We start from the raw sequence: 12784 nt of genomic DNA, 5'->3' as shown, positions 1-12784 counted from the left end.
GTTGATAAACCATGATCACACAAGGTTAAGTATATATATATACACATTACATACAAAATGTATCGACAGATCAGCCATGTGTATTTTTATACAAATTGTGCCTCGCTGTAGATAGCACTATTTTACATACACTCAAAATTAAATAAATATACCATACCGTACAATAATACAATGGAATGTATTGGGTAAGGTTACAATGGTTGTAGTAATAACAGTAATAATATTCTTTGTTTTGATTTGTAAATTATTCAATTCAATTGTTGAATGTTAAGAAAAGCTTGTTCTTTTTATACTTTTGCGTTTCGGCTTGCTTTAATCTTATCTTATTTTATTTTAATCAACTATAAATATGTAGATGCTCTCAAATGTAATACTATTATTATTTGAAAATATTAACAAGAAATAGAAAAAAAAGGGATTGTTTATCTTTTGGACAAGGCTCGTCCAACGCTACACTAACAAGGTCAAGTGCCATATTATTTGAGCACATGTTGGTCAATTAGTACCCGGATCTCTCTTAATGCCCTTTGTCAAATTTTAATAAGGTGGACCAATATTTGAACTGAAAAGAAATATACATGAAAATAATCTTATTTGTGTGTAAAATTGACATCTGTCCTTCTTTTATTTCATTTGGTATACAATACATATATCTATACGTAAAAGGACATTGAAGTGGAATTACAAGGGCTGTCAAACTTAACCAAAACTAAAATTCTGGCTGACAAAAACCAACCAACAATATCACGGCGGGGTAATCCAAGCTTGCATATTACCCTTTAAGGAAAATAAAGACATTACAAAAAAAAAGAAACAAAAAAAAACCTTGCCTGGGTAAGAAAACCTAAGAGTGAGAAAATCAGCTTTTGAAAGCAAGACCAGACAGACTAGTTTCATCGTTCTTTCACCCACTTCCCTTCATTTTACTTTATTATTTTTTTATTTTTATTTTTATTTTTATTTTTATTTTTATTTTTATTTTTATTTTATTTTCATTTCCTATGCGTACCTCTCGTGGCTTACAAGTCACCTCCCTTGTCGTCTTACTACCTGTCTTACTACTACTCATCACTCCCGTAGTAATCCTCGTCATTTCAGTCTTTTCGCAACTAAAGTCATTCTGTTTACCAACTGCATTGGCTCACTTTACCAAATTTGCCATTCTTGATCTCTGGGCACACTCACAGTCTCTAGACTTTCACTCGGGAACAGAGTCTTTAGGATACAATCAATCAGAAGTAACCAACCATTCGAATGTGTCAGAAACAAGACCGGAGTGGCCTGTTTATCAAGTAAAAGATTATCTTTCTTGGTTAACTATCGCTTGTTTCGGACTTTGTCTTTTAACCGTTGGGTTTACAAAGGTTTGTTCCTACCAATTTCTTTCTCCCTCCCTCCCTTCCTCCCTCCCTCTCTTTCTTTCTTCTCTTTTATTCTATTTTATTTTATTTTTTAAAAAAACCCAGTGTCATTATCGTTAGCATTATTATTATCTTTATGTTTATATCTATCATTATCATTATCATTATAAATCATTACTGCGTAAATTGGAAGGAGTGGATTTTTCAAGATTATATCATATTTGTGTGTGTATAAGAGTATATAAATGTGTAAGAAAGGTGAAAAAAAAGGGAATACAATTGTATATTCACCACCCCTGATTTGAATTGACCAAATATATACAAGATAGTAGATAGAGAGATAGAGAGAGAGAGAAAAGTTTAATATCATAAAAAACAAACATGAATACTGATGATACCAGTCACACACTACAATTACTTTTACTATAATACTATATGCTACGAACACAAACGTAAAATAACTCACTCAAATATGTACATATTTATGTGTGCGGGTGTAATATCTGTAGTTCCCTACAAAATGCTTACGGACCCTTAAAAAAGCCATTCAGCCCTGCATGAGCACTGGTGCAACACTGTATGACAGTATCGTGTATTTCACCAAAAAGGTTCCAAAGATCGACACAGTCCTTGTAACCACGCTACAAGCCAACCGTGCACCTCAACCTACAGAAGCCCCAATTCATCATGTGGTTGATCGGAGAGTAGACCAAAAGCCAAAAGACCTTCCGCACCCACGTCGCAAACGAGCAAACACAATCAGTCAACCAACCAAAAAGTCGAACCATCGAAACCATGTACGAACAGTATATTCTGACCACAAACCAGGCCCAAAACTCACAACAGAAGGAACCGACCAAACCGACCAAACCGACCAGACAAAATCAACCATTGCTGACGACGAAGCGGCTTCCTCTTCCTCTTCTTTTTCTTCTGCTGATTCGGACGACTGGGTCAATGTAAAGCCCAAAAGACATTTGCCTAAAAAATCCCATCGTCTTGAAACAAAGATCTCCGAAAAAAGAATTGTAGAAACTCCTCTGAAGCAAAAGAATGATAGTAGCAATGTTAATGACAGCGACAATGTTAATGTTAATGCTAATGCTAATGTCAATTTCAATTTCATTACTGATGTGGACGGTGACGTTGATGTCGACGTTGATGTTACTGACAATAATTACAATTATAATGATAACGACAATCCTAATGATGAAAATGATGGCGACGACGACGACGACGGTGGCTGTGACGATGATGACAATGTCGAAGAAGAAGACAACGATAACGAAAATAACTTTTACAACTCTCTTTCAACTCACCAAACACCTCTTCTAGCTATGGATTTGACACCTGTAACAAGTGACGATGAATCGAATAATCCTCAATCTCCTCCCCTTTCTCCTCCTTCTTACCGGCAAGCTGTTCAGAATTGGTATTCGCCATTTTCTACTGGTTTAGATCTCGACATCTTGCGACGCAATGATCTTTTTAATTATAAGATCAAACAACCTCAACCTCAACCTCGATCTCAACCGCAACCGCAACCGCAACCGCAACCGCAACCGCAACCGCAACAGCAACAGCAATCACTCAGAACCCCATCAACTTACTCTTTGTTCTCTGGCGGTGTCACATCCTCTTATCAGTTTGGCCTACTCAACGGCCCATATCTTGAGTCGGGTACATCAAGATTGCAAAATCATTCTTATAATGAACAAACTCACTCTCCCACATTCACCCACTCACACAACAATCACGATCACATTCACATTCACAAACACAAACACAATCACAATCACTGCTACCAAAACCATCACTACAAAAAACATCAAGACACTCCAAACCCATTAGGACCCATTGGCAAAGATAATCATGCAACTCGTCCTTTGTCTCCAAACTCTGCACCCTGGAAACTTTTCGCTCCAGTTAATGTGGACAATATTGCGACAGATAGCCCCCGACCAGTGTTTTCTTTATTTGAGGGTCCTAATCTCTTTTAAATTAAAGAAGCTTGAAATCTTCGGAAAGCAATAAATAATAAAATAGCTTAAAAAATAAACAATCTCATCATGAGACTTTTTAAAACCAGACATGGATGGAAGTCTAAAATGTTGTGTTTGTATATGTAATGGATGATGGAATTCAGGGCTCAGTCATAATTAAAACATACAGAATATTGACCTCTATTCAATCTGGGACAATTCTGCAAAGATTCGATTTTAAGAGCTATTTTATTATGTGACCCGTACTGATCCAGCAGTTGGTCCGGCGAGGACTGAAATAAGGAAAACCAGGAATTAGGAGCGCTAGAGTCTATTTTAGTAGGCACGCATTGTCCAACTATTATATTATCCTAGTACACGAGTTACAATAAAATCATCTCTTTTTCTCGTAAAGTCTGTAATTGTCGCAGAGGACATAGGTCGCTCTGGTCAGTTAGAATCGTCTGTAACGAAGTGAGAGTTTCCCTTGTCACTATCTTCTTTTATTCCGCTATTGAGTACACCTTTTTCTACATCTTCACTATCTCTCCATCTTTGTGCGTGTATCCTCCCTTCTCCCTCGAAAGAATCCTCGATCACACCGCGCCGTAAACGAAAGGCCTATTCTGCACTCCAACATTACAATTTCTCTGTAGGAAATAGCAGCATTTAAAAGTCTAGACTCGTAGAAATACGAGCGGAGATGTGCAGCCAATAGAACTACTGTAAATGGCAGAACTTATAACTCCAGACTCATAGGAAATATACATTCTGCCAATAGCATGTCAGCCTTTAGTAAATTAAAATTATTCTCAGCAAATACTATTTATGGGATTTTAGATTACTTTGCACATAATCCAATCAAATATTTTTAAAAATAGGGTGCACCTTTTTTTTATAAAAGACGATTTTTAAAGAGAGGCATTTTCTGGATTGAAAGCCCTGATTTCATAAATGGTAATTTAAAGTCATTTATGTAACACAATAGATTATACAATGTATATGAAAACTCCGGAACAAATATCATTGGCTGAAAAAAAAAGAGTCTTACATTTATTGCCCTGCTTAAATATTGAGACTTTATCTAGTTTAAGAAGTATTTTTGTAGAAGCGTAGAAGATATTTCACCATAAAGTGCTTTCAAATGATATATAAAAAAAAAGACATTTTAAAGCAATTAGAAATTACAAATATGAAGATCCCATAAAGCCTTATGATTTTCTAATTTTACAAATAAAAATTGTCACATAAAAAAGTGTACCCTAGTCAAATCGTTGAATCTTCCAACAAGGTTTTTATCACGTTGTTGGTAGGATCTTTGCCTGGAACAACATGTCATGAGTCAATACATTTTGAGTAAATAGTAAACAGCTTTACTTCCATCTTTTTTTTTAATGAAAAACCTTGGGTCACGTTTTGGATATGTAAGTAAATGAAAGAAAGAGAAAGACATGATACGCATAAGAAGGATAATAGATAGTAAGATATCCAACAAGACTGCATCACAGTTTTATGACAGAAACTCATTATGATCTTCTGCATGGCTGGCTATTGATATAGTGCATATGGGATTAATTATTATTTCTTTATTGTCAAATCTAAATCCAGGGCTACTAATTGAATATACAAGATTTGTTTTTCGTATGCGACAGTATTCCATTATTAAGTTGCTCAAATACAAGCTGTAACTCTTAAAAGAACGAGAGTTAGGTGCCTGGAGACAAAGTAGTAAGCTAATACGTACAATGAATATATTATAAATTTTTAGGACACGCTATTTTGCCCTTTATGATTAAAGAAACCGGACCCTAGACACCTAATCGCAATGAATTAGTCCGGTTAGATAGAAATGTCGTCCTCGTAAGAATATCTTGCTTCGAAACATGTTATGTATCTGTTTTTTTACTTATACCTCAGAAAGAGAAATTTACATTTTGTGTTTATCACGCGGAAATCTAACACGGAAAACTGGAAAGTGATAGGCAGAGAGAGACAGGTTCCTAACTTGGAATTCATGCTTAGTTAACCCGCGGGAATAGTTTACTAACAAAGTCAATATTAAACAGGCGGTTTATCTCAAAACAATATATATCCCTATAAGCTTACTGCTAAAGAAATCAATAATTACATTGTAAGTACGGCCGAATAGCATGCTTACTATGAAGCCATATGATATAGTAAACCATTTATGACCAGTGATTATGATAAAAAAAATATTCGTTTGTTGTTATAGCAACCAATAAAATAGTTTTCTTGTAAAAATAAAATATTCTATCCGCATAAGAGAGTGGAGATAGACTGCTTTCCATAACAGTAAAGGGTCAAAGCAGGGTTATAAACAAAAAGCGATCTTCTAGAATTGTCTCTGAGATCACCCTTGAGATCGCTCTTTTTTTTCGTGATGTTGGTTTATTTTTGTTTATATACATATATATATATATATATGTAGTTTATTTCAATTTATTATTTAATGATAATACTTATAATTTGAAAGAAAAATGTATGGATGAAAAGAGATAATTAGATAGATAGAATACAATAGTCTAAAATTTACGAGTTCTAAGGTTTTCAGCAAGAAGTTCAGGAGGAGCTCCCTCATAGACAATTCTGTATATAGCAGTCATCAATGGGAACCTATTTGATATTTTGTATAATTAAGATTAGAGAAATAAGTTTAAGTTATAAAGAAATCAAAGGACTTACTCGTCTGTCATGTTCTTTGATTCCAGGAATCTATGTACTTCAAGAGCAGTGGTAGTGCCTTGAAGCTTTTGCCCATTCAACATCTCCTTTTCAATTTCATCAATGGACTATTTGAAATATATCATACATATTAGAATTCAAGACATTAAAGAATGAGAATCAAAATGTAATTATATATAATTGTATATGTAGCTTTCATTACTATTTTCTTCTTTCTTAAAGGCTGTTACTCACCTTGCCCGAATTGATAAATGCAGCGGCTACCTTACGGTTACGTCCACCAGCACATGTGGTAATCAGATCCGCTACACCACACGATTCTACAAGGAATAATGAATATGAATAATTAAAAATATTTTTACAAAGACAAGTCAATGTCACTTCCTCACACACACCCACACACACACTTCCTTATCCTCTTTATTCCTTTGTACTTTACCAAAAAAGGTTTCTGTGCGAACCCCACCAAAGAAAGTCTTGCCGAATTTGCGCATCTCCAATAAACCACGTCTGATAACAGCGGCTTTGGTGTTGTTACCGTAACTATACACACACATACACACATGCACACATGGTATATTAGTCTATCTTTCAAAAACAGCATTTACTGTTTGAAAATCACAAGTGTCTGGGACTTACTCGAGACCATCACAAATACCGGCACCAATGGCAATTACGTTTTTGAGGGACCCACACACCTCCACACCAACATGATCATTGATTATCTTGACATCAAAGTTGGGAGTGTGAAACAACTAACAAAGGACGTAAGGATAGAAAAAAAATTAATGATTAATTGAGATTAAGCTTTTACTCTTCTTATTCGTATTCTTTTTTTTTCTTACTTTTTCAAATATTTTGCCATCTTCTTCAGTCTTTGCCGCGATGGTTGTCTCACCGAACTTTTCCTCGGCCACTTCACTAGCAATGTTGGCTCCGCTCAAACAAGCGCAGGAAATCCCAAGAATCTTTTCGATTTCCTCGCTAAATAACGTAAGGTTATTGTCTTGGAAATCAAGGCCCTGTTTTATATATATATATATATGGTTAAATTCAGTTGATAATTACAATATATATATATATATATTAAAAAAATATTTATAAAACATATTACTATTGTTTTACCTTGATCAATGAAATCGCCTTGCAATCTGGGGAGATGACGTCCTTGAGAGACTCACATACTTTATACACAAACTACATACACAAAATGATTTACACATGAGATTAGGCTGTGATTCAAAGCAGATGGTCTTATTTTTATTTTTACCTGGTGTGGAAGCACAAAGACAAGGATGTTGGCCCCACTGGCAGTTTCCTTGACATCTGATACAGCGTGAATATTCTCGGGGAGTGGAATGCCAGGAAGATATCTAATAATTATTTGTGTGTGTGTGTGTGTGTGTGTGTAGGTGGGTGTTTGGGGTTAGTTGTTTTGAGTCAAAGATTTTTTTTTCAAAAAAAATGGACCCCAGTCATTCATGCATTCTATTGTCCCAACCAACAGACCAACAGACCAAAATGTAAAACATTACACTTACTTGACGTTTTCATGCTTCTCATTGATAATGTCTGTTAGATTCTTGCCGTCCACTTGCTCTTGGAAGACCCACATGTTGACATCTTCTTGAAAGATATCTGGGTGGAGCTTAACATTGTTACCAATGATTTTTGAGATTGCTGATCCCCTACACAAATACAGACCACAAAAGTGTATTAATAATATAGTTTTTCTCTCCCTCTTTATTCGATTTAAATAATATCTAAAGAAGCTTACCAGTTACCCGAGCCGATGATAGCTACTTTCAATTTCTGTGCCATGATTTATAATATATAAAAATGAATTAAGAGATTCGGAATAAAATAAGTAAAAGTAGAAAGATATATATATATATAAACAAGAAGAAGAAGAGAAAATGTATATAGCAATCATAATTTAAATATATATACATTTTCTGATTTCTTCTTGTTGTATATTTTTGTATAGAATCTATTCAAGGTTTCATGCGTGACTTGTACGAATATGAAAATTTCAAAAAAAAAATACCCCAAGAAGCGTCCCCAATAAGATGAGAGCGCTCTTCATTTCCAGGCATTGGCCACCAACAAACAAGCCAAAGGCCCTATTTTTTTTTAATAGTTATTATTACTACTACTACTATTATTTACTTTTGACATGAGACAATGGACTTGAAATTAAATGCATATAATTTCTGGGACTCTGACGGGTCCCATGTTGGCCCATCATTCTTGTAAGACATGTCGTATCATTCTATTAGAATGAAGAACACGTTAGAATATTTGTGTATGTATAGAAATAAAGAGAGAAAAAGTGTGTGTATGTGTGATTCTTTTTTTTTATAAAATGCACTGCCTCAATGTTTTGATAAAATTCAAATAAATTGAAAGATCATGTTTCATGATTTGCATTAATTATCAAAAGGTTAATTCTATAACATGCTCTTATACTCAGCTATTGTTTTGCTCTCAAATTAAACTTCTTTACAAAAAAAATGTTATATAAAAATTGATTCTCTTTATAAGAAATATCTTTTTGAATGCATATACAAAAAGTAGTATAGGTTAGACAATAAGAACTCTTGTACTCCGGGTTAATTGCGCTAGGAGTTTGATTATGTCCTTTGACTGTATTGACCAAAAAAAACACACGCACACAGAATACATGATAAAATTCACCATATAATAAAAATAAAAATAATTAAATAAAAACGGTCCTAAAAAATAATAAAAGAGTCAATGAAGGGAGAGGCGGCGAGTGAATTTGGATAAAAAAAATGAAGAGTAGAGAAAGGTTTCCCATTTAGATGGAGACAGTAACTGTGTACATTAGCCATAGATTAAAGGGGAAAGGGTAAAGACAATGTCGGGTTTTGAAGGATTCTACGCTGTCATTGTTGTCATTGTTGTCGTATTGGCATCTATCGTGTGCTGTCTTGGAATTCGTCTCTTTCGAAGAGCAAACATGAACAATGAAGACGATCCGCGTCGGTCTCCAGATGAGTGGCAGCCGCTGGCTGATGTATCGTCAGGTCCATTGGATGCCGATACAAGGGATCAGATTCAACGTGTGCTTGGTAAATGAGCATCCTTTTGTCGCTTAAATACACCAATAGTGTACAAACTATCAATGTGATATATACTTTATCTGTGTATTTATCTTGCTTATAAATATTATATATATATTTAAAAAAATCACACAGCATGGCAGGCCAAACATCCTCCTCGTTCAACAGATTGGACAGATGTCCCAAGAAACCCTCTTGTACTCGAACGTGGAGTGGGAGCATGGGCATTTGTGGAGAATGAACATATGGAAGAATCGGAAGAGGAATCCAATGCCGCTGTGATGGACAAGACAACCATTGTATTCTGTCAAGGCCAAGGATGTACCCTCACAAACCTTCCACTACCCGCAAATGAATTTGTCTATTGGGAAGTCAAGGTTCTCCAACTGGACGATCAAGATAGACTTGCGATTGGATTATCAACCAAGCCATACCCTGTCTGGACACTTCCTGGTAAAAAAAAAATTATTAATATTAAATGCATCACAAAATATGATGAAACCTACACACTGCTTTACACCACCACGCACCACCATTTCATCACAATGATTATTTCATTATTAATTTCTTTAAACATTGTAGGGTTCCATCGTCATTCAGTTGCTTATCATTCACACACAGGGGCAATACACACAAGTGATCCCTTGATCGGCAGACCTTATGGACCACCCTTCAAACAGGGAGATGTCATTGGTGTTGGGTTTCTTACCCAAACAAGTACTGTATTCTTTACTCGCAATGGAAAGGTAAATTTTGCCGGCTTACTAAAAAAAATCATTTAGAACTTGACATACAACAACAGCTAAATAAAATGTATTCTATTCATTCAAATCAAATCATATTCTTTAAGAACCTTGGCAAAGCATCGATTGGATTCAAGTTTCCTTGTTATCCTTCTATTGGATCTAATGGACCGTGTCAAGTTTCTGTCAATTTTGGACAACAAGGCAAGTCTACAACTTAACCGTAAAAAGATAAAGATTATGCATTTAGATTATTCTCTCGCATACATACATACATACATACATACATACATATATACATACATACATATCGTTTGACACTTTTAATTAATACATTTGTATCTATTACAGATTTCTTATTTGCAGCTGGTAATAATTAACATTCAACAAAGCAATTTTGTACACCAATTTGTACAATCTAACCACCTATAGTTTTCCTGGCCCTCTTTATTTATATTTATATATTTTTATTTTGTAGCCAATATTAGAGAAGCCGCCCTGGCACCAAAACAAGATACTCTACCACCACCACCTGCTTACAGTGGGCATATGCGAGACACAATGCTATTTGGAGGGCCCGAAGAAGCTGTTAATCCTAGTCATCTTACTTACACACAACAATCAGCGTCTTCTTCCATGCAAGCTCCACCTGGATATACTATTTAATTCTCGTTCCTTCCCTTCTATATCCTCTCCTTTCCTCTCCTACCTTCCTAATTTTTCTTTGCTTCTTCTTTTCTTTTATCTCTTATACACACATACAGCTCTTTATCCTTTCATATTTACCCTTTGTTTTCTTTTTATTTCCTTTTATTCTTTAATATATATCGCATCTCTTTTATAGCTACTATTACCACTACTACTACTACTACTATTACCACTACCACTAATAATAATAATAACAATAACAATAATACTATTACTATTACTACTAATGTTTCTACTACAATATAAACACTATCACCAAAGAAAATGAAATAGAAGAAGTAGAGATCCCATTTACACTAAATTTCATACGTGACGTTGGTTTGACTTGATGATAATAAAAGAAAAAATAAAGAAAGTACCCTAGTTTTCTGGAATATTAAAACATCAAGTAATGTTCTTGTCAAAACTTATTCAGAGACCCTTGGCTAGCTCTGAGGTGCGATTGCTGTGGTCCTGCCGAGCAACATTCCACACGACCACACGATGCCTCGATCAAGACCAACCACAAAAACGATCGCCTTCTTCTGTCAATTACAAACTGCGTGGCAAGGCAAGTCAGAAAAAACGCATTGTTTCTTTCCTTGACTCCCAACTCTCCTAGTCTCTATCATGTATTTATAAAATTATATTCTTATGTCATAATTATTATTATTATTTTTCTTTAGGGCCGACAATTCATTGACTTTGTTCGATTTACTGCACGAGGTGGTGATGGTGGCGATGGTTGTGTCTCATTTCATCGTGAGAAATATCTTGCCAAAGGACCTCCTAACGGCGGAAATGGCGGACGAGGTGGGAATGTGATCATAAAATCATCTTCAGACGAAACGACACTTCGATATATGGGCAGTGGAGGATCAGCTAAACGTGGTCAGAATGGTTTGGGTGGAGGACGCCATGGTATGATGGGTGAGAATCTGGTGATTCGTGTGCCGGTTGGCACTGTAGTTCGACAGGTGTTTAGAGACAAAAAAGAAGTTGATCCTGAAGACGAACCAGAGGACGAAGAGGCTCTTGCGCAACAAGCACGCGAGAACCGTTGGGTCTACTTCCCGCGCACAGAACCCAACCAGACTGTGATTGAAGGCAAAAAGAATTTTTTCAGACAGGCTGAACGTGTTATGGATGAAGAAGACAAATACTTGCGTTGGAGAGCACGGACCGAGCAACAGACAGTTATTGATGTGGATCTCAATGAGCCCGATCAGGAACTTGTTCTGTGTACTGGTGGTAGTGGCGGATACGGTAATCCTTACTTCCTCACGACTGACAATCGGTCTCCAAAGTTTGCAACTCGCGGGCGTAAAGGCGAAATCCGTGAATTTGAGTTGGAGCTAAAGACAATTGCCGACATTGGTCTTGTGGGTTTGCCAAATGCAGGCAAGTCGACACTTTTGGGTGCTATTTCGAATGCACACCCAAAACAGGCATCATATGCCTTTACGACCCTTCACCCATTTGTTGGTACTGTGGATTATGTGGATGATTATCAATTGACAGTTGCAGATATCCCCGGACTTATCCAGGGTGCTCACCGTAACGTCGGTCTGGGACATGCCTTCTTGCGTCACGTAGAGCGTGCCAAGATCCTGGTATATGTCATTGATCTGAGCGGAGAGACTCCTTGGGAAGATCTCAAAGTTCTTCAGAGTGAATTGGAAGCATACAGACCAGGTTTAACCAAGCGTCAGTCACTCATCATCGGCAACAAGGCTGATAGAGTAACGACTGCTCGGGAGAATCTTACTCGTCTTCAGGCAGAAGCTAAGGATATTCCTGTCATTCCTGTGTCTGCACGATACGAGAAAAATATTCTCAAACTCACTTCTGTTTTACGTAAAGAAGTAGAACGTCTCCGTGTCGAGGACATTGAGCGTAAAAGAAAGGAACTCGAAGATGATGAAGACATGTAAAAAAAAGCAAAAACAAACCACACTAGATATCCCTTTCCTTCTTCTTTTGTAGTCCACAAAATCTTTCCAAACCATCTTTCACCAATTGCACATTCTTCACCAACCCACCTTATCGACTGACTCAGTCTCATTCAATCAATCAATCTTTCTCACTCACTCACTCATTTACTCACTCGCTTACTTACTTACATCTAAAGTCTCATAGAATAAATTATTAAATAAACTGTATCCATTTTTCCAAACATGTAAATGTGTATAAAATAAAAGTTACTGTCGTAAATATTATCC

At 36.0% G+C, this 12784-nt stretch overlaps 5 protein-coding genes across 5 annotated transcripts; 3 read left to right on the top strand and 2 right to left on the bottom strand.

Moving 5' to 3' along the window:
• Positions 1-1001: 1001 nt before the first annotated feature.
• PHYBLDRAFT_68622 (hypothetical protein) lies at positions 1002-3361 on the top strand (the record flags this gene model as incomplete). The annotated part of the gene is made up of 2 exons (XM_018441980.1): positions 1002-1364; positions 1871-3361. The coding sequence occupies 2 exons, from the start codon at positions 1002-1004 to the stop codon at positions 3359-3361; spliced, it is 1854 nt and encodes a 617-aa protein (XP_018290156.1).
• A 1492-nt stretch (positions 3362-4853) lies between these two features.
• On the bottom strand, positions 4854-5495 carry PHYBLDRAFT_170009 (hypothetical protein; the record flags this gene model as incomplete). Its single annotated transcript, XM_018436228.1, has 3 exons — positions 4854-5076; positions 5275-5386; positions 5450-5495. 3 exons carry the CDS (start codon positions 5493-5495, stop codon positions 4854-4856), a joined length of 381 nt encoding a protein of 126 aa, XP_018290155.1.
• Positions 5496-5760: 265 nt separating this feature from the next.
• PHYBLDRAFT_40660 (hypothetical protein) lies at positions 5761-7904 on the bottom strand. Its single transcript, XM_018440149.1, has 10 exons — positions 7824-7904; positions 7588-7734; positions 7317-7419; positions 7172-7243; positions 6892-7068; positions 6686-6801; positions 6486-6589; positions 6281-6366; positions 6047-6153; positions 5761-5977 (listed from the first exon to the last, which is right to left on the bottom strand). The coding sequence occupies exons 1-10, from the start codon at positions 7865-7867 to the stop codon at positions 5887-5889; spliced, it is 1047 nt and encodes a 348-aa protein (XP_018290154.1). The 5' UTR covers positions 7868-7904; the 3' UTR covers positions 5761-5886.
• A 1023-nt stretch (positions 7905-8927) lies between these two features.
• On the top strand, positions 8928-10541 carry PHYBLDRAFT_68625 (hypothetical protein; the record flags this gene model as incomplete). Its single annotated transcript, XM_018441981.1, has 6 exons — positions 8928-9141; positions 9268-9585; positions 9715-9878; positions 9983-10049; positions 10227-10244; positions 10354-10541. 6 exons carry the CDS (start codon positions 8928-8930, stop codon positions 10539-10541), a joined length of 969 nt encoding a protein of 322 aa, XP_018290153.1.
• Positions 10542-10974: 433 nt separating this feature from the next.
• Positions 10975-12591, top strand: PHYBLDRAFT_187517 (hypothetical protein; the record flags this gene model as incomplete). Its single annotated transcript, XM_018439389.1, has 2 exons — positions 10975-11154; positions 11249-12591. 2 exons carry the CDS (start codon positions 10975-10977, stop codon positions 12494-12496), a joined length of 1428 nt encoding a protein of 475 aa, XP_018290152.1. The 3' UTR covers positions 12497-12591.
• Positions 12592-12784: the final 193 nt, after the last annotated feature.

The sequence above is a fragment of the Phycomyces blakesleeanus genome, assembly GCF_001638985.1.
Source record: "Phycomyces blakesleeanus NRRL 1555(-) unplaced genomic scaffold PHYBLscaffold_14, whole genome shotgun sequence".
Classification (NCBI taxonomy): Eukaryota; Fungi; Mucoromycota; class Mucoromycetes; order Mucorales; family Phycomycetaceae; genus Phycomyces; species Phycomyces blakesleeanus.
This window is presented reverse-complemented; position numbering and strand designations above follow the sequence as displayed.

Bases quoted from the DNA above. Each gene is read 5' to 3' on its own strand.
- PHYBLDRAFT_40660 (XM_018440149.1), bottom strand. From the start codon at position 7,867: ATGGCACAGAAATTGAAAGTAGCTATCATCGGCTCGGGTAACTG. The intron at 7,069-7,171 runs GTAAAACAATAG...TATATAAAACAG, and splicing joins AGGCGATTTCATTGATCAAG to GGCCTTGATTTCCAAGACAA. The intron at 6,802-6,891 runs GTAAGAAAAAAA...GTCCTTTGTTAG, and splicing joins ATGGCAAAATATTTGAAAAA to TTGTTTCACACTCCCAACTT.